The sequence below is a fragment of the Empidonax traillii genome, unplaced genomic scaffold, assembly GCF_003031625.1.
Source record: "Empidonax traillii isolate 1590-97213 ecotype Southwest subspecies unplaced genomic scaffold, ASM303162v1 scaffold565:size409173, whole genome shotgun sequence".
NCBI classification, from domain to species: domain Eukaryota; kingdom Metazoa; phylum Chordata; class Aves; order Passeriformes; family Tyrannidae; genus Empidonax; species Empidonax traillii.
The window spans coordinates 240,274-265,802 of NW_020955758.1; the positions used below are offsets into that span (position 1 = coordinate 240,274).

Sequence of the window (25,529 nt, forward strand, 5' to 3'; positions counted from 1 at the left end):
CATCTTTTTATTAATCAGACAGGAACTTGGGCTATTTTCACCTTTGTGAGCTGACTCCATAGTGAAGTTTCCTCCCCAGCAACCAACACCTAGATTTTTGGACTGTTTCCTCACACAGGAGATGCTGAATTTGCTCAGTCACATGGGTGTATGGCAGGCACCAGCCCGGAGCTGGCTCAGGGATCCTGGTGCTGTGGTGCAGACGTGTGTTAACGAGGAACGGCCAGGCTGTGCTCACAGAGCCACACCCGTCACTTCTGTGACAGCTGTCTGTACAAGTTTAGAGTAAGAAGCATAACTTCAGGATCTCCACTTTTTATGTCAAGAGCTTGAAGGAAGCAGTCCAGTGCCTCCTGGAGTTTCCCATCATCCTGAAGTTTCTTCCCACTGTGTACCAAGGTGTTGTAGTCTTCCACAGCAGGAGAGGAATTCTGACCAACCACCTTTTCAGAGCTGCTTTCCTGGGTGAAGTAGTCGATCCGCTCACCCGACTGGAGCTCAGGGTCGCCAGTGGATTCCTCCTGAGACGACTCCGTCTCCTCCAGCTCGGACTGCTCAGATTCCTCACTATCTACGTGGGAGGACTCTTCACTTGTATCAAGTGTTTCTCCAGTAGGTTCTTCTTCAGTCTCAGCAGATTCCCCAGTGCACTCCTCAGCTTCTTCTTCCACAAGCTTGTCTTGCTCCTCATCAGTGTCATCATCACCTTCACCGGTGGTTCCCATGATTTCCCCAATATCCTCCACCTCATCTACTACTCTGTTGATGAACGAGCGCCTGGAAGCATTAGACCTGTTACCACTGTTACTTAGTTGAGGTGACAAGGTGGCTTTAGCTCTGCTTCTGTCACATTTAGGGGTGGATGCGCTAATTCCTTCCAGAAGCTGGGGGCCAAGGCTGTCCAAGGGAGAGGAGGGGATTTGTTCAGGCTCTTCTTCACTCTCACTGTCTGAAGCAATTCTGTTTAGGCGTTTCCTCCTACTAAAAGTAAAGAGACCACTGCTTCCCTCCAATACTTCACTCTCTTGCAAGGAGGCATTTGGCTCTTCCTCATCTGTGGGACAGGGTTTGCCACGGTTACTGGTCTCACTCAGCTGACTTTTGTCTGGAGACTCCTTGGTTGGAGACTGACACAAACTTTCTGCCTGGAGCTGGAAGCTCTCCTTGGGGTGTTCCACTGACCCTTCCCCATTTGAGGCATCCTGCCATCCCTCTTCAGACTCTTCCAAGACCAGATTGAAGTCAGCTTGGTCTTGGAGAGAAAGCACAGACGTATCCTCCACGTTGTCTTCCAACACACGAGACTTGCGGAGCCCACCCTGGATTTCTGGTGGGTCGTTTGATAAGCTCAGCACTGTGGAAGTGGAAGCTGCCTCAGGAACGTCGTTCTGCTCTGTCCCAAGGGCAGTGTGTGGGTCAAGTATCTGAACTGACATTTCTGCATCCCTTTCAGGATTGTCAGCTGTGCCAGACTCGTTGGAGGAATGCTGATGATGCCCAGACAGATGATTCCCTGCCTCAGGCAAGCTATCTGAATGTACATGGGAACGCTGTTTCTCTTGGAGGCTCTGACTCTCTTTCTCAAGTGCAGGGGATGGTGATATAATGCTGAATTCAGGATTTGGCTCAGATTCTTGCCTTTCACCTTGTTCTGCTGCCTTGCTGGTATTAAGCAGCTCTGCCTCCATACTGGACACATCTTGTGGCAGTTTCTGTTCATTCAAGTCATCAATAGTTAGAGTTGTTATTTTGGAGCTGACATGAACTACTTGGGCCTCCTCATCCTCTGTAAGGTCAATGAATTTGTCTTTTTCATGTGTGTCAGCTACTGGTGGTGAAATAAAGTGATTTTTGTCATTCAACCCCGGAGACAACTTTTTGGGTCCAGAAACCAATCCTGGTGGTCTTTGCCCCTTCTCTTCACAAGCGTTCCTGATCCCCTCCATCCTCTGGTCTCTGAGCTGAGACTCCAGCTGGACCAGCTCATGGGCTTTCTGTACCCTCCGCTGGATGTACTCATGGGCTTCCTCGCTCTCCACTTGCTCCTCATGAGCAATGTCCTTCGTGTATATCAGGTCGTGGTCAGAAATGCCAAACATTGCCAGCGAGTGCAGGTAAGCGATGTGCTCATCCAGCTGCGTGTCGGACTTCCTCTGCGTGGCATGCAGGGACTGCAGCTGGACCTGAGTCACAGACGTCCGAGTATCTTCCAGCGTGAAGAGCTCCCTCAGTTCCTGTTTGGTAAAATAGCGGAACGGGTTCTTTTTGTCACCAGTGGTCTGTCTGATTAACGAGTCCTTAAACACCTGCCGCCTGTATATCTTCTCTTCCACGGTGCCGCAGGTGATCAGCCTGTAAATCACTACGTTCTCTTTTTGCCCGATCCTGTAAGCTCTGTCCACAGCCTGAGCGTCGGTCGCTGGATTCCAGCTGGGATCAAAGATCACCACCCGGCTGGCTGCTGTCAAGGTTATGCCGACGCCCCCGACCTGTGTGGTGAGCAGGAAGACAGAGTAGTTCGTGTTGCTCTGGAAGGCATTGATGCGCTTCTCCCGCTCCGTCAGGTGGGTCACCGTGCCATCAATGCGCAGGATCCGGAATTGTCGGCGAGACAGGACGAGCTCTATGATATCCAGCATCTTCCTTGACTGCGAGAACACCAGGGTTCGGTGTCCCTCTTCTCGCAGTCGTTCGAGCAGTCCCACGAGGAACTGCATCTTCCCAGACTCCTGGATCATGGTCTCGTCGGAGAGATGATCAATTTTATTCGCGCCTGAAAGCATATCTGCTTCGCTCCTGGGATCCTGCACGAAGTTCTCCTGCTCTTCCAAGCCCAGCTGGATACAGGCTCTTGCAGACAGAAGCCTGGGGTGGTCACACAGCTTCTTCAGGACTGTCAGCTCAGCCAAAGGTGAGCGGGTTGTCATCAGCACTTCCTTCACGTGATCCAGGCAGAGAAAGTTCCTGTATATTTCTTCCTGTACCGGTGCCAGATACACCCACACGACAAAGTCATTTTTCCGAGTGAGAGATGGCATGACAGGAGCCCTGTTCTCACTTGGATCCTCAGGAAGAGGAGCATCTGCTTTATCAGCAGAATAGTTTTTGATGTCCTCCTTAGTTCTTCTGAGGAAATAGGGCTTTATAATGGCCATGAGATTCTCTGATATCTTTAGCCCCAGCGCTTTCTCACCCGGAGTTGCATCCTTCTCCCTCCCCCTGGTAATGGGATTCTCGTATTCCATTTTAAAAGTTTTGGCTGTTCCCAGGAGGGAGCCTTGGCAGGCGAAGTCAAACAAGGACCACATTTCCCGCAGGTTGTTCTGCACGGGGGTGCCCGTGAGCAGGACACGGTGCTGGGCCGGGATCGCATACGCGCACTTGGTCGTCTTGTTTGATGAGCACTTGATCTTATGTGCTTCATCAAGAATGATATAGTCCCAGACAAACTCCTCCTCGTGGCAGCTAGACAGCTGCTTCCAGTTGTTAATGAGCATGTTGTAGCTCGTGATGACGATGCCATTCCTCCTCTGGACCCGTTCCAGGTTCCTAGTGCGCTCCGCCTTGCTGGTGCCGTGGAACTCCTTGACACGCAGGCCAGGGGTCCAGCGAGCGAACTCAGCCAGCCAGCTGCTGACCAGGGTGGTGGGCATGATAAGCAGGACGTGCTGGATGAGCTCGGCGTCAAACATACCCGAGAGGAAGGCAATGACCTGGATGGTCTTGCCCAGGCCCATGTCATCCGCCAGGATGCCGCCGGGCCTGCCCTCCCGGTGCAGGCGGTACAGGAATGCAACGCCTTCCCGCTGGTGCTGGAACAGCTTCTTGTGCATCTCCCCGTAGATCAGCAGGCCGCTGCCGCACACGTCCACGAAGCCTTCGTTCTCCTCCTCCTCCTCCTCCTGCTCGGCCGCCGCCGCCAACGCCTCCTCCACCCGCTGCATGCGGCCCCGCAGCTTCTCGCTGGGGCGGATGGCGGCCGCCAGCCGGAACAGCCGCAGAGCCTCTTCCAGGTCCCCATCGCCCGCCGCCGCCTTCGCGCTGGCCACGAACCTGCGGGAGTCACCGTGAGCACCGCGGGCCCGGGCCCGGCCCGCACCCCGGTGGGGGGAGGTTGGCCCGCCACCACCAGCCCCGCTCCGGCCCCGCCTCTGCCCGCCCGCCCCCTCATCCCCGCCGCTCAGCCCCCGCACAGCGCCCAGCCCGGCCCCGCTCACCCCCGGTACCGCTGCTCCTCGTCCGCCGCCTCCCCCGGCGCCGAGCCCGGGGCCGCCATGGCGCTTCAAACCCGGCTCTTCCCGTCCTGCACCGCTCCGCATGCAAATCACTGCGGCCCGCAGCCAATCAGCGCCGGGGCGGGAGCGAGGGGGCGTGGCCGCGCGCTGCCCCAGGAGTCGGGGGACAGCGGGTGCCGGGCCCGTCCCCGCTGCGTGGGACCGAGGCGAGGCGAGGCGTGGGGCACCCGGCGGACTCTCCACTGCCCTCGCCCTCTGTGCGCTCCCCGCGGGTGCAGCCCCAGGGCCCTCCGCCTCAGGCAACGGGAGGTGGGGTCCGCCCGCCGGCAGCGGGCGCTGCGGGGGGCGGCGGGCGGCGCTCTGCCCCGCGCCCGTGCCCGTGCCCGGCGCGGAGTCGCCGGGAGACCGAGCGCCGCCATGGAGGCGCGGGCCGGGGGCCGCGGCCTGCTCGTATCGGCGGGGAGCGGCGGGGCCGGGCGGGGGGCCGGGCCGGGGCGCCGGGCAGAGGTTTCCTTAACTGCGGCGCAGAGTGTTGTCGGCGCGGAGGTGCGGGCCGGGCGAAGGGAGCCGTGTGTGCTCGGTCTGGCGCGGCGGGGCGGTCGCTATGGGTGAGTGCGGGCCGGGCTGGGATGGGGTGCGGGGGGTTCGGCCTGGCCAGTGCTTCGGGAGCCGGGCGTGCCTCAGGCGGGCTCCGCACACCCTCCGGCCGTGCCTTCCCGGGCCTCCTCCGGAGCCGCGGGGTTGTTGTCCGTGTGGTGCTGGATCTGTCCCGTGCCAGGCAGAGCTGAGCAGCTGAGCAGCTCTTTCCTTCTCCCCACGGGCACCCGCGTCCTGCGCGGTCCCACCTGCGTTGCCTTTTCCTGGTTCCTTCCCCGTCGGTGCCGCGATAGAAATCAAACACCGTGTCTGTGTGCATACGGCTGTGTGTGTGTGTGTGTGAGCAGGGCGTTGCTGCTGGGTTTTTACAAGGCTTTCTTTTTCTGTCCGCAGGATCGTTATCCACTCACAGGAGAAAGAAAACTCCGATCCGGATTATATTCCCATCAACAGCCGCTTTAAGTGTGTGCAAGGTACTGACTGCTGGGAGGAGGGTGGGAATCCACTGCGCTTGGTCCACAAACCCAAATTTAGTGGTGTTTCCTGACCTGCCTCCTGAGCAGGTGTGGGTTGAATCCTTCTCCGTGAGACTGCAACTCACAGTTTATGGAATCCCCTTGTTCCTCATCCAAGTGGTTTGTCATTCCATGTCAGCATGCAGCTGTGAGGAACTTGGCTGGCTCCAGTGCGTGGTGGGCTTGCAGGGGCTGTAATTTGGTGTCTAGTGGTGTCTGTCTCTCTGGCTTCTCCGTTGTGTCAAGAGTAGGGAACTTTTGCCTGATTCCTGCATGTTCAGATCTAAATTTCCATAGCTCAGTGAGGTTCTACCCCTGTTCTTGCTCTGTAGAGAAGCTCTGAAGTTCGTTGTCAGGTTGGTCTTTCCCAAAGTAGCTGCACTGATGGGGAAAAACCATCCAGGTGCGTTAGAACTCTCTGTGTTGGGAATCTCCCTGGGACACTTGGTAGGAGTTGACTGTCCAGGTTCTCTGTGCCACAGCCCGTTAGCAGTGTATATATGTAAATAACAGCTTGTTTGTTCCTCTTTCAGGACTCTTTTGTGGTTTGTAGCAAGCAGTGTGATTATTTAGGTCCTCAATTACTTCAGCATCCAGCATGAGCTGTCCTGATCCTGTTTTTCTCTTTTCCAGAGGCAGAAGAAACACTGCTGATTGATATAGCTGCAAACAGTAAGTGTGGCTGACCTATCAGGGAACAGCTGTCTGGTGCTTGTTTCACCTTCCCAGTCTTCCCCCCAGGCTCTGTTTGTCCTCTGCTCAAGCAGGGATTGTTTTCCCTCTGATGTTGTCATCCGGCTCTGCCAATAAGCAGTAGGTTATTGTGACAGACAAGGCCTGAAATGCCAATGATTGAAACCCTTGCAATTTTTCCTACTGCTTTCAGAGTTCTTCTCTGATAGATTGCAGTAGGGAGAAGGATTCCTAAAGCCAGGAGAACGTGTTGAGGATACCTCAAGTGGGGTGGGGGGATTTCAGAAGCACAGGGAGACTAACTGAGGTGCAGGCTTCCATCAGAAACAGCATCTGGAAGTTGTTTGTAAAGCCTGGTGACTGTCTGTGAGCAGGCCTGGGCTGAGTCTGTGAGTGTGTTTGAAGCAGGCTGCAAGGTCCGGATACAGGGCGACGAGACACCGGAGCGGCTCTTTGAGATCCCCGACGAGGAGCGCTGCTTGGGATTTCTGTCTGAAGTGCAGAGCATCCAGGAGGGTGAGCAGAGCTGCACCTCTGTGTGTGTGTGTGTGAAATCCTCTGACTTGTCAGCAGTTTCTGACGGGGGGCTGGGGGGGGGGGCTTTGTTCCAGCCCACCTGAAAGCTTCTCCTCCTGAACCCAAGGACGCAGCCATCTGGCACCAGGTGGAGGAGAGCCTCCCAGGTCTTTTGCAGGCCTCTCCTCCGGGTACAGTTGGCTTTGCTCAGGGGCATGTACAGTGCTGGGGTGCTTGGGGTGGGACCTGGGTCTGACCCTACCCTTGGCAGCCTGGCCCCTGCTCCCTGGTCTGTTCATTCCTTCCTGAGTGCTCTTTTCTGCCTTGGTTTGTGTGTAGTAAGCTCCCTCCTGCCTTGACTTGTGATTAGTGCCCCTTTCTCCCATTCCCTGAGTCACACAGTTGATACATTCCTGTTGTCTTTTTTTTTTTTTTTTTTTGCTTTCTGTGGAGCTACATTTTTTCCTTCTTGATCAGAGCTGTTTCATATTGTTTCTCACGGCACTGTGCTTGGATTTTTCATTACAGGAGCTCTGGGGTTTGAGGATGACTTCAACACCCTGAGCCTAGAAGAGAAAAGGAACATGCAAAACCACCAGGCGGGATCTCGGCGGGAGCCCCCACCTCCACCCGTTTCTCAGAACAGACAGTAAGCAACACAGAGGATCTGTTCCCTTTTTTACTTCTCTTCCTAGACAGCAGAACCAGTTCTAGTGCTGTTTTTGCTCCCTTCCTAGATTTCCCCGAGAGAGAGAAGGTACATCCAGAGACCAGCCCAAAGTGACCAACACGATGCGCAAGATGTTCTTGCCCAGCACGCAGTCAGGGCAGAGAGAAGGGCTCATCAAACATGTGCTGGCCAAGAGGGAGAAGGCCTACATCAACTGGCACAACTTCAGGTGAGAGTGGGGAAGAAGGGGCAGAGCTGTGGGGTCTCTGCTGTGAGCTCAGATCTCGCCCAGGTTTATACCCTGGCAGCTGCTGACGGGTGGCATCTCACGGGTGGGGATCGGTCACAGGTTGGACTTGATGATCTTGGCAATGTTTTCCAACCTCAGTGATTCTGGGATCCTGTGAATTCCAGTTCCCCCCCTGGCTGGCACAACCCCTCGCAGTGCTGCTCCCAGCCAGAACACCGCTGAGCTGCTGAGGTTTTCAGATGTGTTTTCTGACAGTTCGGCTGCTTTCGTGTCATAGGTTTTTTGTGGGAACATGGAATGTGAACGGGCAGTCTCCTGACAGCTTCTTGGAGCCGTGGCTGGTGTGTGACACGGAGCCCCCGGACTTCTACTGCGTTGGGTGAGTGGCAGCAACTGGGATTTACTAATGGGGCTGGTTACTTGTTGCTCTTGCTGGAATTCTGGGGGGCTGTGTTTGGTTTAGGTTCTTGTCACGCTCTCAGAGGCTGCACAGAGCTGAGTTGTGTTGCACAGGAGCTGTCTGAGGGCAGAGAGCCATCAGATGACGCAGAGGACTGGGTTAAACAAGGCTGGTGTGACATAACCGATTTTCCTGGAGGCATCTGCAGAGCTCACTGGTTGTCCTCTGCCTTAAGTGATGCTTCCCAGGGGAGAGGGTTGCTAGGGGGTCATGGGTAGGGTCTCAGAGGCACCGTGGGGAAATTGTACTGCTTTATTTAGCAAGTGGCCATAAGGAGCTGCTCCCCCAAGGGCTGTTGCTGGAGGTTTCACATTCCTGTAGCAAGAGGGGGATGTGCGTGAGGGCTGAAGGTGCTAAGCTCTTGGGTTTCCAGGTTCCAGGAGCTGGACCTCAGCACAGAGGCTTTCTTCTACTTTGATTCTACAAAGGAGCAGGAGTGGCTGGCTGCTGTGGAGAGGGCCCTGCATCCTCAGGCCAAGTACAAGAAGGTGAGTTCTGCTCAGTGGTGTGTCTTGTCGTAGAGCTGGCATGACGGGAAGAAAAAGCAAAAGGGGCTTCCCCTTTCCTCACCTGCCCAAGGAGCAGGGCTTGGAGAAACCAAGGGTGGTACTGGGCATGTGTCAAGTGTGCCAAGTTAAATCTGGAGTGTGTATTTCTGCCCCACAGCTGTAGGGGAATATTGTGCTTCGAATCAGAAATTCATAAAGGTGGGGATCACAACACCTTTATCAAATAGGAGATCGGTGCCAGGGAAGCAGCAGGTTCAAATCCTGTACCTGTGTTATCCTCTCACCCTGTAGTATAGAAGCCAGGTGTGTCCTGAGCTGGTAAATCGAATGAATAGCTTTTTCCTGAAAGAATGGGATGATTTATGAAACAAAAATCTTCCAGAGGCTTTTGCCTTGGGACAGAATTGCTTCAGCTGTGGCAGCAGGACTTTTTTTTGGCTGGGTAAGAGCAAGCCATTGGTTTTATGTCTGCTGTAGCAAACCTTTCTGCTGCAGGAACCAGTCCTAAATGTATGAATGGGTTTCCCTGTCCTCCTTAACCCACATGTTCAGTGTCACACCCTGTCCTTCTTGCTCTGAGTTGAGCTCAGGGGCAGGTGTTACAGGGAGTGAAGCAGGGAACAGAGCACCTTGCTGAGCTGAGACCCATTGAGGGGAGTCAGGAGTCAAGACCTGAAGTGCAGAGAGGCCCTTTGCTTTACTTGAGTTTTGGATGAGTTTTTCCCACTCTGGTGAAAGAGAGAGCACAGGATATGGCTGCAGGAGGGGGAAGTGGCTGAAGCTGTAGATAAGACTTGTGGTCGCTTGTGAATTCCACTTCTGCAGAGCAGACTGGGTGCTAGGCTCTTCCAGCTCTCAGCTTCTTCCCTCACTCCCTAGACTTAATCCCAACACATCTGAACGTTTCTGTGAGGGTACAGACTGCACTCAAGAAGGTGAGGCCTTGTCACTGTTTCAGTGGTGACTCCACTGTTTTAGAGATTCAGGAAGATCACAGACTGGGCAGGCATTGACTTAAAACGTGTAAAAGATCATCAGCAAACCCGAGATCCCTGCAGGAACAGAGCACGTGAGCACAGTGTTAACCCCTGGGGGCTGAGTTCTGCAGCAGAGGAGAACTCCTCGGCTCCAGAGAGAGGCCCTTTGCTTTAGGGAACAAGTGTTTCCTGAAAAGCAATCGACCTGTACAGCTCAGAGATGCCTTTTGATACCCCATGCACATCTGCCTCAGGGAAATAAGAACATCTTTGTCCATTCCCCTCTGCACATGCCACTGGCTCTGCTGGTGTTAGCCAAGGTGAGCCCCAGCTTCCAGCTGCACCTGCAGCCTCAGCACAGCCACAGCTTTACACCAGAACGGGCAGGAGCATTTGGGGTCTTCTCTGGTTGCGCTGGCAAAGGCTGAGACCTCACCCAAAGACCTGCTGCTTATTTATTCAGTTTCTCTTACCTCATCCTGTGGTAGAGAAGCAACAGTGTGGGGAATGCAGTGAGCTCAGCACAGCTCACAACTCTGGGGAGTGACAGATTGACCCCCAGAATCTTCCTGTGGGATGGGAGGCCCTTTCAGTAGTGTTATTAAATTTAGGGATTGAGTACAGAACATGATGAGGAACGGGGAGAGCCAGAGCAGCAGGGCATCAGGCAGATCAGAACTGCATTCCCACTGCCTGTCTGGGAACTCAGGATCCCATTTGTCTTTGCAGGTGCAAATGGTCCGCCTGGTTGGGATGATGTTGCTCGTGTTTGCTAAGAAGGATCATCTGAGCAGTATCAGAGAGGTCGTGACGGAGTCTGTGGGCACGGGAGTCATGGGAAAGATGGTGAGTCACCGAGGCCAGCTTGTTGCTTCCCTGTATCCGTGCAAGAAGTGGCACAGCCTGGTTTTGTTTACCTGTGCCGTCCCTGTCCCCTCCCTGTGCCTCACCCGACTCCTGCTCTAACTCCGCTGGTACCTGCTGTCCCCAGGGCAACAAGGGCGGTGTGGCCGTGAGGTTTGTGTTCCACAACACCACTTTCTGCATCGTCAACTCTCACCTGGCTGCCCACGTGGAGGATTTTGAGCGCCGAAACCAGGATTACAAGGACATCTGTGCCCGGATGAGCTTTGAGACCCCCAGTGACAGCCTGCCTCAGATCAACATCATGAAACACGAGTGAGTTGTGGGGATGTTTTCCCTCTTGGAGCGGTGTTGATTACAAATCGAGCCAGAGTTGCAGCAACAGGAGGTTTCGTGCAGATAAGTTTTCTGGCTTGATGAAGTAACTGGGAGTGCCAAGGGCTGTGCCGTTCTGCGGCTCCTGCAGACAAACTGTGGTCACCTCCTCGCTGCACTGTCCCCAGCGTCTCTCTCCTGGCATTTGTGTGTAACTCTTCAGCAGGCCTGAACAGAATGCAAATGACTGGTAATTCTGTAGTTAATATTTAAACCATTTAAAAAACAAAAGTAAAATGTAGAGTGGATTAGTGCAGAAAATACTTCAACTATTAGATTATCCTTGATAATCCACTGGTGGATATGTTGAGGTTTGACTATAAACAGGAAGAGCTCTGGTACTAGAGGGGGAGCTAAATTTTAATCTTTAAATGAACCCTTTATGGAGTAAAGAGCGGGTCCCAAGAGTGTTTCTTTAGCTGCTGGTAATGCGAAAGTTGTAAGTCTGTTTGGAAGCCTGGAGAGGAGCAGAGTGGAAGTGGGTGCTGGTGAGGTGTGGCTAATGGCTGAGATGGAAAACAACATCAAGAAGGTTGTAAACCCCCTGGGAATCTAACTCTGCTCCTGCCAATTCTGCATCAGTTGGTCTTTGTTGGGCAGATGGTGCAGCAGTAACCTACTCTCTGGTTGAATGAAAGGCAGTGAAAAACTAATAGGTAAAACCAGGGTGTGACCCTGCAGATACAGATGCCTCTCCTGCCCAGCTGGCTGACAGGCAGGCTCTGCTTAACAAGCTCCACCACTGTCCTCTTCTGAACATGTGAAAAGCCTGAATACCAGCTAGATTTTGTCTGAAGCTTGGTGGGATACGCTGTTTTCACTTCGTTAGAGAGTCAGTGCTGTTCTCTAGTTTTTTGGGGGTGAGGCAAACTCATTATCTCCCACTAAACTAAGTCTTCAATCCTTGGAGGATTCCAAAGGAGATGGACTTAGTCCTATAGGATCTGCTGCCACTAGAAATTTCTGCTTTTGGACTCGATCTTTCATGTCTTCTTTTTTTGTCTTCCACATATTTCAACTTTAATATGATTTCGAAAAAGGGAGATGTTAATTGCTGATCTGCTCTGAAATTCTTCCTTCTGACAGTGGTGAGGCCCTGGCAGAAGTTGCCCGGAGGAGCTGTGGCTGCCCCTGGATGCCTGGAAGTGTCCAAGGCCAGATTGGGCAGGGCTTGGAGCAACCTGGCATAGTGGAAGATGTCCCTGCCCATGGCAAAGGGGTGGAACAAGATGAGCTTTAAGGTCTCTTCCAACCCAAACCATTCCATGATTCTATGTGTGTCTTTGTTCCAGTGTTGTCATCTGGCTGGGAGACCTAAACTACAGGCTGTGTCTGCTAGATGCCAGTGAAGTGAAGAATCTCATCAGCAAGAACGAGCTTCAGAAGCTGCTGACATATGACCAGGTCAGTGAACTTGCTCACATTTGCCCCATCCTTGAGGGGTTGTCTTGGTTTGGGATGTGTCTGCGCTTGGAAGGAGCTTGCAAACATGGAGCTGGAGAAGGGGCTGGAGCACAGGTTTGATGAGGAGCATCTGAAGGAGCTGGGGGAGCTCAGCCTGGAGAAAACGAGGCTCAGGAGGGACCTTCCCACTCTCTGCAGCTCCTTGACAGGAGGGTGGATCCAGATGGGGATCAGGCTCTGCTCCCAGGGAACAAGGGACAGGAGGAAATGGCCTCAAGTTGCACCAGGGGAGGTTTAGGTTGGATAGTAGGGAAAATCTCTTGCTGAAAAGGGCTGTCCAGCCCTGGCACAGACTGTGCAGGGCAGTGGTGGAGTCCCCTTTCCTGAGGGGATTTAAAAGACGTGTAGATGTGGCACTTGGGGACATGGGTTAGTGGTGGCTTGGCAAGGCTGCGGGAACAGTTGGACTCAATTGTCTTGGAGGGCTTTTCCAATCTAAGCAATTCCATGACACTCTGTAGGAAGGGTCTATAGACATAGACACTGGACCCTGATGGACCTCTGGGTGCGCTGGTGGCAACAACCCCCTGAACAAAACCAGATTGTCCATACTGGGTTAACTGGGTGACTCAGGCAGTTACCGTGGAGGTGTGTGTGTGTCTCAGTGCAGGAGTTCTCTCTTATGTACAAGCTACAAGCTGAACACAGGAATTTGTAACAGCAACAAAGGCTGCAGTGATCACTGTTGTGGACGAGGTATTGATTTGGAGCCCAAATCTGCCCGGATGGGTTGACCTGAATTTTGTGCCGTCACCTTCCCTGCTCAGCACTTCCCTGCAGCACCCTGAAACCGGAGGCAGGTGCCTTTCAGGTGAAGGATTCCACCTGTGAAACACCAACTGCAGTTGTGCAGTATCACCTCTGACACAGTTGAACAGTGGATCTGATTCTGCTCTGCAGCTTGTTTCTGTTGTGCTGCAGAGCTTCGAGCAGGAAACAGCTGTGGCTTGGGTTTCAGTGAGGAAAACAACCAGGAGATATTTTTCAGAAGAGGAAACGAGCAAAGGAGGGTGGTGTCAGGTTGTCAACCGAGCGCAGTCCTAGACGCTCTTGCTAAAATGGTTGTCAGGGAAAGTTTAATGATGGTGACCTTAAGCCTGAAAACTAATGAAGGCATTCAGCACAAGCAGAGCAGTTAGTATTTCCCTTAACTCTTATTTGATGCTGCTTGCGTGGCTTGGTGCCCATTTTCACTCGATCTGTTTGGAAAACGTTCCCACTGATGAGCTGAACTTTTACCTCTGTTAAAGCTGTGAGGTCTGAGAGGCAGTTTGGGGATGTCTGTGAATTCCATGGCCACAGGTTGTGGTTGCTCTGCCTGTAGATCTGCTCTCTGACATTGCTGTGTGGGGGAGGGTTTCTCTGATTTGGTTTGTGTTTTTTAACTTTTAAAGCTTTCTTTTTTTGCTTTAGCTGAATATTCAGCGCACTCAGAAGAAAGCATTTGCAGATTTCATGGAGGGAGAGATTAAATTCATCCCCACATATAAATATGACTCTAAAACAGATCGCTGGGACTCCAGGTACATTGGCTGCCACTGGTCTTATTTACCTATGACATAAAAAGCATTTTCTCCCAAAAATTGATTTCCTGCTTCCTAGAGCTGGGAGTACCTGTCAGTGCTGTGTTTGCCCTCCTTTCTTTCTCCTATTTTCTGCAATAAGCAGCCCCTGTGTACATTGACCGGGCACATCCCTTAAACCTCGGTTACTGCCGATCCCGCTGGATGAAGGCAGGTGAAGCGTGAGCTCAGGTGGCCCTGCACTGGAGCCTTTCTCTTTTACCAAGGACAGGCAAACAGCATAAAAAGGAATTGCAGAGATAAGGAAACAGGCTCTCTGAGTCACCCTGTCCCCTGACTTGCACACCCACGGGGTGGCTGTGCTGTGATAGCAGCCGTGGTTCCTGCTTGGTGCCTCCCACAGACACGGCTGCATCTGCTGCAGGGGCTGCTCCAAAGGGAGAAACTCCCAAGAAGGAGTTTCAGACCATGTAGTGATTGGATTTGACTCTGCCTGTGATTATGAATCAGCACAGTAGTTAATCTGAAGAAGGATAACCCAGGATTCAGGCTTCATAACATAATAGTAATCGCTGAGTAGACTTTCCATAGTGGAAACAATAAGGGATGGCTCCAGTTGTGGGCAGAAAGCTCTGGCAGCAAAAGAAAGATCGTGCAGCTTGGGTCACAGCACACATGGCTTCAGGCTGTGGAAAAGGGCTTGACTGAGTTGTTTTTCCTGATGCTGGAAGGGACAGGAATTTTAGCTGCTGTATCAGAAAAGGGGTAGAGAGCAGAAGAAATAACATAGAACTCAAGCTGGGAGAAGTGATAGGGTTCATCCCATCACTGCTATGATGATGGGGGTGGAGGGAGCTGGCTGGCTAGGAAAAGGAACAGCTTGGTTGGTTTGTTAGGATTGTTGGATTTCCCTAGTAATGTGTTTTCTTTGTAGTGGGAAGTGTCGTGTGCCGGCGTGGTGCGATCGGATCCTTTGGAGAGGAGGGAACATCAATCAGCTCCGGTACTGCAGTCACATGGACCTGAAGACCAGTGACCACAAGCCTGTCAGCGCACTTTTCCGCATTGGGGTAGGTTTATCCATGTGCTGGGGCAGGCTCCCAACAATGCCAGGCATTCCTTCAGGAGTCAGGACACCTCTGCTAACTAAGGCTGTTGCAAGAGGACAGCTGAACCCAACTGAGGTGTGGCTGCTGTGGGGGTGCTGCCTCTGGCAGTACTGGAATGGGGGAGCCCCTATGTTCTCTCCTCCCTATGGAGACACAGCAGTAACCTGTGCCTGGTTGTACCTGTGCTGCCCCAGACGTGTCAGCAAACTGTCACTGGTTCACACCTGAATGTCTACCTGGTGGTGAGTGGCTGGCAGAAGATTTGGGTTTCCTGGCTTAGTGAATGGGGACAGTCCATGCCCTTTTTTGCTGCAGTGATCTCCCGGTAGTGTGACCAGGGGCCAGACAGACCCTGGTAACATCTGTAGGGGTGAAATATGTATAAGGTTGCAGATGCAGCTTGGGAGTGCACCCAGGCACGTGAACCCTTTCAGCTGCACAGGCGAGTGCTCAGAGAAATAGTTCACTTCTGCAGTTTGCTCATGACCAAGAGAGTTCCTGTGAAGCCGATCAGAAGCTTTGCTGAGTGTTTTCTTGTCTCCCACAGGTGAAGGTTGTGGATGAGCAGAAGTACCGGAAGCTGTTTGAAGACATTGTTCGTATAATGGACAGGATGGAGAATGACTTTCTTCCTTCACTGGAGCTGAGCAGGAGAGAGGTGAGGATGAGACCAGAATCACTGTGACTTCCCAAGCACAGCAGCCTTAAAAGTGCCAGAACTACTTTTAAAGACTTAGGTTCAATAAAGTCGATTATAGGAAATTGGACTCTTTGGGTGGGCTCCTCTCAGCCATGGGGGGACACAGCAGTGTCTATGGGCCGCTGCATAGTCTGGGGAGGTCTGGATGTGTGCCCCATTGTGGCCACTAACATCACTTTTGTTTTCTCTTTGCAGTTTGAGTTTGAGAACGTGAAATTCCGTCAGCTGCAGAAGCAGAAGTTCAAGATCACCAATAATGGGCAGGTCCCCTGTCACTTCTCATTCATCCCAAAGCTCAATGACATCCACTACTGCAAGCCATGGCTTCGGGCCGAGCCCTGTGAAGGTTACCTGGAACCAGGTGAGTTGTGTACTGATGTAGGCTCCCATCTCATCTCTGTTCAGTCCCTCCTGTCTTCCCTGTGTCCCATATTTCTTGCCATCAGCCTTGTCTGTTGTGGCCTTTGTCCCTGCCGCTGTGTGTTTGTCCTTGCCATCTCTTTTGGAGATTGTCCATGTGTTCTTCAGAGCTCCTGTGTGTTGCAGATGAGAGCACAGAAATCTCCCTGGACGTGTACGTCAGCAAGGACTCGGTCACCCTCCTGAACTCCGGCGAGGATAAAATTGAGGATATTCTTGTCCTGCACTTGGACCGAGGGAAGGACTATTTCCTGACCATCAGTGGGACCTACCTGCCCAGCTGCTTTGGCACCTCCCTCGAGGCCTTGTGCCGAATGAAGCGACCAATCCGAGAAGTTCCAGTCACCAAACTCATAGACCTGGTGAGTAACGGTGTTCTGGAGGATCTCCTTTAACAGGAGCTCCTTTCTGATTACTCCCAAAAGCAGGAGTGCCTGCAGCTCAGATTGGCTGTGCTGGCCCTGAGCTGAGTGACTTTTCACAGAGCTTGTCGTGCTCTTTTATTCTTCCCCTCCACCACAACCAATGGCTTTGGACAGCCTGTACTTTCTCCCTTTTGTCTGAGAAGACTCTAAATCTAAACATTGTTTGATGGGACGAAAAAGTGATCCCAGCACCTCATGTTGGTGTTAGTGGTGCTGGCAGGCTCAGCTGGGTGGCACTGTGTGTCAGAAGAGATGAGATTGAGGTTCTGTCCTCCCAGGTGCCAGGGCTTCTTCTGCTGTGCCAGGGGCTCCGGGAGCCTTTTCCTTCTGGATGCATTCCCACTGCTCAGGGCAAAGGAGCAAGCAGAAGCAGGAGGACCGAAGGAAGAACTGGTGTTGGGTGTGGTGTGCTGGTGTGCACAGCTCTGGCCAGTTTCTCCCACACCAACCACAGTGAGAGATAAAGCCTCGGTGAGAGATAATTTATCACTGAGAGATATCTCTGTGGTGCAGAGAACTGTTCCTCTCCCCAGCATTCACCAGCCCCCAGCATGAATATTCCTCCTCCCAAAGCCTGTAGTGTGCATGTGAGGGTGTGCAGTTCTGCCCTAGTTACCTTTTGTCCTCTGGGTATCTCTAATGGCCATTTCTGGGATTAAGCCCATTTTGGGGATGTAATTCTGATTTCCAGGCTGGTTTCATTCGTCTCTCCTGATGGCCTTATCTGGCCACGTTCCAGTGAGGTGCATCAGCTCCTGAGTTCCAGCCCATGTCCCCATTCTTGTTCAGCCAGGAAAGCCATTTCTTTCTGTTCACCTGAAAGCTCAGCCCTGTTTGAGTCTCTGTGCCATGGGATACCTTTTTTCTCCTCTCATTTCTCACAGTCTCACCCTTACATGAGGGGTTTTTTTGTCCAGTAAGATGCTGCTTTTCCACCTCTGTAGATTTACCAGCTTCCACTCCCATTGCTTCCACGTTTTCCCTTCAGCAGTTGCCCCGTGCTTCTTGTTGCCTCTTCCTGTTCCCACCTTTTGTTGTAGGTCTCTACTTTTCTCACAAGGCTTCTTCTCCTTCCTTTGCCTATAGATTTCCTTCTCCTGTCACTCACTAAAACATCTAGAAATACAGGAGTCAAAACAATCAGCAAAGAGCACCTGCCCCGGTGTCTGCAGCATGGACACATCCCTCGTGTCCAAGGGGAGAGCTGCTTTAGGTGTTTTGGTTCTGATCTTACCTGTGAGCTGAGAAATTCTTGGAGACAGGCCAAGCTGAGCACTTCCTGCCCTGGGGCAGTGGTGCAGGTGCTGCAGCCCAGAGTGTTTGGGTGCAGTTCCCTGTGTTTAGGTACTGCTCAGGCTGTGTTAGCTGGCAGTGTCTGTGCCTTAAGAACCACTTTCCCTCCTGCACTTATGTGGTGTTAGGGCTTGTCCTTCACTGCATCCAGTGTTTTCCTCAGCCTAACTGGACTCTACCTGTGTTTTTCATCAGAGGGAGGTCTGGAGATGCAGGTCAGTAAGGGGCTGAGGCAGGTGGGTATTGGGTAGCACAACCTGGATGGGAGTTTGTCTGGAAATGGTTCTCCCAGGAGGGAGACACTGATACTGCTGACACTTGAGCACCTCTCCTTTGGGATTTCAGCATTAGTGTCTCATCCTGTTTTTTCATGGGATCCTACTGTGGGCTTTAAAAAGCCTCTTGAAGAACCTCTGTCAGGAACAGGTGAGTCTCACAGAACAGAGCATTTAGTGCTGAAGGCTCAATACTAGGGAGAAATCCTTCCCTGTGAGGGTGGGAAGGCCCTGGCACAGGTTGCCCAGAGTAGCTATGGCTGCCCCATCCCTGGAAGTGTCCAAGGCCAGGTTGGACAGGGCTTGGAGCAACCTGGGCTAGTGGAAGATGTCCCTGCCCATGGCAGGGGGTGGAACAGTGTGAGCTTTAAGGTCCCTCCCGACCCAGACCATTCCATGACTGTATGAAGAGGTGAGCAGCCAGGCATAGGCGGGTCGGGGGTGGTGAGGCTGGAGATGACTCACTCATTACAAAATGAGCCTGTGCAGGTGGCTGTGTGCCCTCCCAAACCTGTCACTGTGTCCCTCCCCCTGTGCCTCAGAAAAGGAACCTGTGCCAGCTCCTGTTTGGAGCAAGCTGTTCCCAGGAAGAGGCCGGTCTGTTGTTGCTGTGTTAGAACTCGGGGAGTCTCCAAGGGAAGCAGGCACTGCAGAGGCCACAGAGGACCCTGAGGTGCTGCTCCCTCCTGGTATGCCCTGTGCCATGGAAGCTGCAGCTGCTCCCAGCTCAGCCTGGGAACGTGTTGAGGCTGTTCCCACCCTGAAAGGTTGATCTGCCAAGAACTCATCTTGGACAACCTGCTTCTGTTCCCTCCTGCAGGCTCCGTGAGCAGTGTCCAGGCTGCCCTGGCTGGTACAGGGTTGGCTGTTTGGGGATGCTGAGCGCTTGGCACGCTCCTCCCCGCACTGTGCTAATGCTCTTAGGCTGCAGCAGCCGGGGTTTGAGCACAAACCCTCATTTCCCTGACAGTACCCAAAGCTGCTTAGGGGCCCTGCAAGCTCCACAGCTGCCATACGCTCAGAAACACAGATTTAACCCCAGGAATATTTTATCTCCGGCCTGGTCACAAGGGAAGATGGCTGAAATAACACAGGGATGTGGATTCTGACCAGGGCAACTTCTTCCTGATAGACCCATCTCACCTGCCCATGGCCCAGCTGTTGGCCAGTGCACAGCACTGTCCAAGCCCCTTGGAGGGTTTTCCTGAAATCCTGACGAGGTTGTGCATCATGTGAGCAGGATTGTTGCTAATTGGCAGGCAAACCTCTCACCACAGGTTTAACTTTGGCCTTGTCAGCAAAATGTGTGAAGGACCCGGTGTTCAGTGGGTTCTTGTAATGCAAATTAAGCTTCTGCTTAATCAGAAGAGTTAATCCGAGAGTGCTTTCTCCCTCTTAACCACACTTTTTTCCTCTTCTCTCTTTCCCTCTGCTCTCAGGGAGAAGACAGCTTCTTAGAAAAGGTAACACAAGCAATTGCAGTGTGGCAGTCTGCTTCTCAGTGGTGTGTTTGTAAAGAATGAGAGATTTTCCCTTGTTTTCTGTGGCAGAGGGAAGGGGAGGGGGCACAGAGGGGACACGGCTGTCAGCAAAGCCTCTTAACACAGCTGTGGGCTGGATGAGAACACGGAGGAGCACACAGATCCAAGCCCAGTTGAGATGTTAAAGCTCACCAAATTTGATCTGGGGGAAAAAATTTACTCTTCTGATCCTGGCAGCAATGCTGGATATTCCCAGAAAAGATTGGCAGCCTTTGGCACACCATGCTCATAAGGAGGGGTTTAGCACAGCACCTCCTCAGACCTGTGGGGAGAAGGCTGGAGCAGGAGACCGAGGTCTTTTGCTCCTTCCGTCCCTGTGGAGGCCAAGGGAGGGCCTTTGCAGGAGGTGGATGTTGCTGCACCTCCTCCAGCAGTGTTGCTGGGGCTGCCCGCTCCAATGGCCCTGATGCCCAAACAAGATCACTGCTCCCCTTGGCACCCGTGCTCTGTGCTGGAGCCAGGCAAGGAAAACATGTCCTTGGGAGAGCAAGTGGGAGATGCTGGGGGTGTTCCCACCCTCCCTGCGTGGGCTCTGACCTTTGTAACTTGTTTGAGCTGGCTCTGCGCCGCCTTCCCAGGCTGGGTGAGCTGTTCCTCCCTGGGCTGTCGGTGCAGTGACAGGGTAGAACTTGAGAGGGAAGGGATGTTCCCTCTCTAAGAGGGGATTGAACTCCAGTGTTAAACCAGATGGAGCTCCCAGACTCCTAGCAGAGGAGAAGGGAGGAATTTGTGCCTGCCTTCTGGGAACACCATTCTGTGGGAGCATCTTCCCGTGGGAATGACACAGCCATGCGTCCCTTCCTCGCACACGGCAGGAGAGGGCGCTCAGGGCCCGGCCAACTCGCACGACGCCTCCTCCTCCTCTGTCTCCTCCTCCTCTTCCTTCTCCCCGCCCTGAGGCGCCCCGGGCCTTCTCCTCCCCCTCCTCCTCCTCTTCTGTGAGCTGCTGGGATACCCCGGTTGGGGGTCTCCGCATTTCTGCCAGCCATGCCAAGGGCTGCTCCAGCTCTCAGCTCCAGCCATGCACTGGAGCTGGCACAGGGAGCTTCTATAGAAGAGCCCGCATCCCTGGAAGAGGGTCCACAGCCCTGGGAGAGGGTCTGCAGCTCTCCCTTTTTTCCCTTTTAGGGGAATTCTGTGATGCTTTTGCCTGACACGCTGCTTCCCAGCCTTCCTAGTGCACATGGCTGAGCGAGGCAGCCGTGCAGCCACAACCACACGTCTGCAGGCTGGGTCGGAGCTGGCGGTGTGCAGGGCAGAGCTGTGCTGTGCCATCTGGCAGCTGGGGCTGTGCCACCAGGCTCATGGCAACCCAGGGTGTATGGGTGCAGTGGGGAAGCTGATCCTGGCCCTGGCTGCTGCCAGGGTGTGCTACAGGGACAGCCATGGCAGTTGTCACCTCAGCTGCCAGCTGGAGTGAGGCACTTTGTGTGTGGCTTGTGGGCTCCTCTGCTGGTGGCCAGGGTTGTGTTCTTGCTTGTGCCGGTCTCTGAGTGCTTTGGGAGTGCTGGGCATGGCTTCCTGCTTGGAAGGAATGTGAGTGATCGTGAAGCAAAAGTAAAATCAAGCCAAGAATATTGATCCTATTAAAGCTCGATGTGATGGAGGTGTCTGAGCCGTGGCGCTCGTCGGCTGCTCCGCACGAGTAAGCGGGAACCGTGGCAGTGGTGCTGTGTGCTCAGTGAGACTCTCCTTGGGAAAATCAGGGAAGAAACTCCAGAAATCAGGACTGCTTCAGAGCCCGAGGGCAACCATGGCTGGAGCACACCGGAGCTGGGGCAGACATGGGATCAGTGGGATGAGTGGGCCCGGGGGGTGGATCTAACCCAGGGTGGGAGCTCACACAGCACAAGGACTTGCTGGGTCCCAGCCTCTGTCAGCTGCAAGATGGGAGCTGGGGTGGGGAGCAATGGCTGGTGCTGTGAAAGCAAGTCAGGGCCAGGGCAGTGCAGGGTCCTGCTGCCTCCTCCCACTTTTCCCTACAAGGGAGTAGGGAATGGACTGAGGGACTGAGGTTTCCCTGAACCTTCATGTGCTCTTTGTTCCCAGGAGAAATCCGTCCTGCAGATGGGCTCCCTGGACAGTGAGGAGGCAGGTGAGGTGCCACTACAGGTGCCAAAGGAGATCTGGCTCTTGGTGGACCACCTGTTCAAGAACGCCTGCCACCAGGTGAGAGGGGGGGAAAGGGCCTCTGCCGTGCCAGCTTTCCTGGTGACCTGGTTCCTCACAAGCACTTACAGATCAGGTCCAATTTGGTGTTTATAGGGCAGGATTTTTCTGTGTGCTTGAGGCACTGGTTGGGGGTCCCAGGGTTCACCCCACAGTCACCATGTGCCTCAGCCTTTATGGGGAAGGTGACTTAGTCCATCCCTGTGCTGATTTTGGCAGGAGGACCTGTTCCAGACTCCAGGCATGCAAGAAGAGTTGGAGCAGATCATTGACTGCCTGGACACCAGCATTCCCGAGACAATCCGTATCCTTGCCCAATGGATCTCAGTTCTGCTGGGAGAGCTTGCTCTCAGGAGAGCTTCTCTGTCACCTTTACCTGGCAGGGTCCCTGGTGGGTGTGGGCTCTCCTCAGTCTCCCCATAACCTCTCTGGAAGCTCTGTATGTGCTGGTCAGAGCAGCCAGGGGGCTCTGGAAGCTTCCTCGGGGCTGTGCCAAGTGCAGGGATACTGGGGAGCACGGTCTGGAGAAGGGGATAATGGAGCAGAGGATGTCTTATGTCCAGAGGGTGGGGAAACACAGTGTAGGGTGGGTGGGGCAACGTTTCCTATGGATGGGGGACAGCAGAGGAGGAGGAGGAGGAACAGTTAGGCAGGCAAGTAGCTTGCACGACCTCCAAGGAGGAAGCAGAGGTGATTACCTGAGGAGGGAGGGGATCTCTCTGCTCAGCACAACCCTTGATTCCCATGGGTCCAGCGGGCAGTAATCACTCCGTGGCTGAAGCTCTCCTCATCTTCCTGGAGGCTCTGCCGGAGCCTGTGATCTGCTACGAGCTGTACCAGCGGTGCCTGGACTGGTCACACAGCAGCCGGCTGTGCCGACAGGTGAGGGGCTGCTGCTGGCCAGGGGCTCTGCCATGGCCCTGTGCCTTCCTGGGTCCTGCTCCCTTCCTGGGGTGCTGACAAGAGGCTCTGGGAGCAGGTGGCTTGTCAAAAGAGACCCCAAGCAAGCCTTGTGTCACCCTGGGCACATGGGGAATAGCAGCCTGAGGGAGGGGACGAGCCACCTCTCATCCTAAAGGGCTTGAGCACCTGCTCAGAGCTACAATTCCTGTCCTTCCGTGGAGGACTGTGAATGGCTCTTTACAGCTGGTGGGGCAGCAGGCCAGGTCAAGTGAATCCTTGGGCAGAGGGGGAAGTTTTGGGGCAGTGAGAACTTGTTTGGGGCACTCATGGGCTATGGCTCCTGGTGACACTGCTTCTAAAAAAAGTGTTTCACCAGGAAAAAGCCCACAAGTGCCATCAGCAGTGGGCTGCAGCTGGGGGTCATTGCTCTGGAGTCCACAGTGCCATGTATGCCCAGGCTACAGCGATGGAAGCTGAGAGAGCTTCCTGATGCCATTTCCTTGCAGGTGATCCTTCAGCTGCCAAGCTGCCACCGCAACGTGTTTCGGTACCTAATGTCCTTCCTCCGGGAGCTGCTCAGGTACTCGGAGGACAACAACGTCAGTGTCGCCATGATCGGTGAGTGGTGTTGCTCTGCTCCGTTTCTGCCGCCCTTGCTCCGTCCCAGCCCCTTTCTGCACCTTCCAAAGTCTCTGTTCCTCACCAGTGGCTGATTTTGCCTGCCTCCACAGCTGCCCTGTTCTCCAGCCTCCTCCTGCGCCCTCCACCCAACCTGATGGCCAAGCAGACCCAGCAGGACCGCCAGCGTGCCATCAACTTCCTCTACAGCTTCCTGCTGGCCGGGGACGAGGAGTGACTCCTGCCGTGTGCCAAAGCCGGGGCCCGCGCTCCAGCCGGGCCTCTCACAGCTCCGAGGGGTAAAGGCTCAAAGCTCTCCAAGTGCCGTGTTTACAGTCGGAAGGGATGTGTTCCCCCTCCTTCCCACGCCGTGCCCCTGAGGACCTGCACGCTCATTGCACTGCCATCCACCACTGGAGCCTCCGGCTTCTCCGCGGGAGCCGGGTGGATCTGTTGATACCCGAGCACTGTGCCAGCACCCGTCGTCCTGTGGCTGTGTCACCCGAGTCACGCTTGTCTGTGTCACCCCCATCTCCCCGGAGCCGCTGTGGAGAAGGGTGGGGATGGCTGGTGCTCCCAGAGACCGTGGCACGCTGTGTCCCTCCAGTACCAGGTATGCCTGCTGGTGTGCACAGCACCCCAGACTGGTGTGGGACATGTGCCACCCTCTGCCACACAGCTGGCCCAGCCAGCCCTGATGCCGTCACTGTGCTATGGATCACGCTGTCCCAGGAAGGTTGTTTGGATGTCACACCTCCCCGCTTTGGCAGGGCCTTCCCCTCTCCCATCCCTCCCAGGGCCCCGGCACACGGGTCTGTCCCTGCACCTCACATTGTGCCCTCACTCTTCCTTCCCCTGTGCTCAGCTTTCCCTGGGGGCACGGAAGGGCAGGTGGCTTGGGGTGGCCAGGGTCAGGCAGGGCCATCAGCTGCCCTCTGCTCCTCCCAGGCTGTCCTGTGCCTAGCACGGAGCAGGAGGTGGCTTCTGTCCCTCCATCCTGGCGCACAGGCCATGCTGGGTGACCAGGTGCCACTGGATGGGGCCCATCCCCTCCTCCCCAGGAGGTGCAGGCTTTGGGAGGGTGAAAGGAGCCAGAAATGCAGCTCAGGACTCAGAGGAGCAGCTCTGGGGCTGTCTGGGGGGCTGCAGTGCCAGGGTCACACACAGCTGGGGAGGGGACACCCCTGGGACTGGTGACTGAGGGTACAAGAGGGTGGCCTGTCCTACTCAAACACTAAGAAGCCTGTGGGGCCACGTGGCCTTGGCTGAGGGAGGCCAGAGGCACGAGGGGAGTGGGCTGTTGTTGCAGAGCCCCTGCCGGTGCCTGGGCCCAGCCTAGGGTGTCACGTGTCCCCGTGGTCCCTGTGCACTGGCTGAGCTGCCACGGGCTCCCCTCCCTTCTGCCTATTTTTTTTTTTCCTCAAGATTTTTAAATTACATAATTTATTGGAAAACCGTTCCTTCCAAATAAACCTCCGTTGTGCAAGGCCTGGGGGCTGCGCCGGGCGCGCCTGCCCTCCCTCACGCAGCTCCGCACTGCTGGGGTGGCACAGAACCCTGCCTGGGGCTCCAGGCTCGCTCTGGGGGCAGCTGAGGGCTGGGCTGTGCCCCTGCCATACCAGCAGCATGCTGGGAAGAGCTGGGGACAGCAGCAGTGTCCCATGCCCCTAGTCGCTGCTGATTGAGCTCCTGGGTGGGCCCCTGATGCGTGGACAACATGCAGCGCAGGGCCGGTGCCCTGACCATCAGGGGCCTGGCATGTGCCACAGGAGGATGGAGTTGGCACGAGGTAACTGGGCAGTGGATGCAGCAGGGTGCTGGTGCCCACGTGTGGCACGTGGCTTTGGCAGCCCTGAGCAGCAGTGCCTGTGGTCCCCAAGGCTCCGCTGACCCACCAAGGGGAGCAGTGGTGGAGAAAGCCCGCGTGTCCTGCCGCAGGAAACGATGGCTGGTGTCATCTCCATCTGCTTCCTGCCGGCTCCTTGGGAGCAGGGCTGTGCCCAGGCAGCTGCTCCTGTGCTGTCACGGAGGGGACCGGCGCAAGGTGCCGGCATTGTTCCCGCAGCCACCGCATTCCTGCCACTGCCGGCGGAAATGCCGGAGCGAGAGCAAAGGCCTGATGCTGCTCCCCAGGGATGGAATGAAGCCTGAGCCTGCCCATCCTCCCCCCCCCCATCCATGAGGAGGACCTTGGAGGCTGTTGGGGTGCGGCTCTGGGGTCTCACACGTGCCTCAGCCCACCATGAACACCATGCCTGAGGGGCATTGGTGGTGCCCGGGTGGGGGGGCTGGGGAAGCTGGTGGTGTCCCAGCAGTGGGGCTCAGCTTGTGGTGTGGCACAGCCAGTGTCCCACAGGCACACTGGACATCCCTCACTGGCACTGAGCCCTTCCTGGGTCCCCCAGGGGCAGCTAAATGTCTCAAAGGA

General features: G+C 54.7%; 2 protein-coding genes across 3 annotated transcripts; one reads left to right on the forward strand and one right to left on the reverse strand.

Moving 5' to 3' along the window:
- On the reverse strand, positions 1-19,504 carry ERCC6L (ERCC excision repair 6 like, spindle assembly checkpoint helicase). 2 transcript variants are annotated; one of them, XM_027897869.1, is made up of 3 exons: positions 19,499-19,504; positions 4,218-4,234; positions 1-4,053 (listed from the first exon to the last, which is right to left on the reverse strand). In XM_027897869.1, the coding sequence occupies exon 3, from the start codon at positions 3,942-3,944 to the stop codon at positions 252-254; it is 3,693 nt and encodes a 1,230-aa protein (XP_027753670.1). In that variant the 5' UTR covers positions 3,945-4,053; positions 4,218-4,234; positions 19,499-19,504; the 3' UTR covers positions 1-251. The 2 variants fall into 2 exon arrangements, with proteins under 2 accessions (XP_027753670.1, XP_027753669.1); XM_027897868.1 differs by lacking the exon at positions 19,499-19,504 and having other exon boundaries at positions 4,218-4,312.
- OCRL (OCRL inositol polyphosphate-5-phosphatase) lies at positions 4,275-24,590 on the forward strand. Its single transcript, XM_027897863.1, has 23 exons — positions 4,275-4,843; positions 5,226-5,305; positions 5,981-6,019; positions 6,446-6,556; positions 6,652-6,747; positions 7,085-7,205; positions 7,294-7,455; positions 7,754-7,855; positions 8,310-8,424; positions 10,152-10,268; positions 10,414-10,601; positions 11,954-12,065; positions 13,539-13,648; positions 14,583-14,718; positions 15,305-15,415; positions 15,653-15,818; positions 16,004-16,239; positions 19,310-19,333; positions 21,461-21,580; positions 21,800-21,884; positions 22,335-22,462; positions 22,990-23,101; positions 23,215-24,590. Exons 1-23 carry the CDS (start codon positions 4,275-4,277, stop codon positions 23,337-23,339), a joined length of 3,165 nt encoding a protein of 1,054 aa, XP_027753664.1. The 3' UTR covers positions 23,340-24,590.
- The last annotated feature ends 939 nt before the right edge of the window (positions 24,591-25,529 follow it).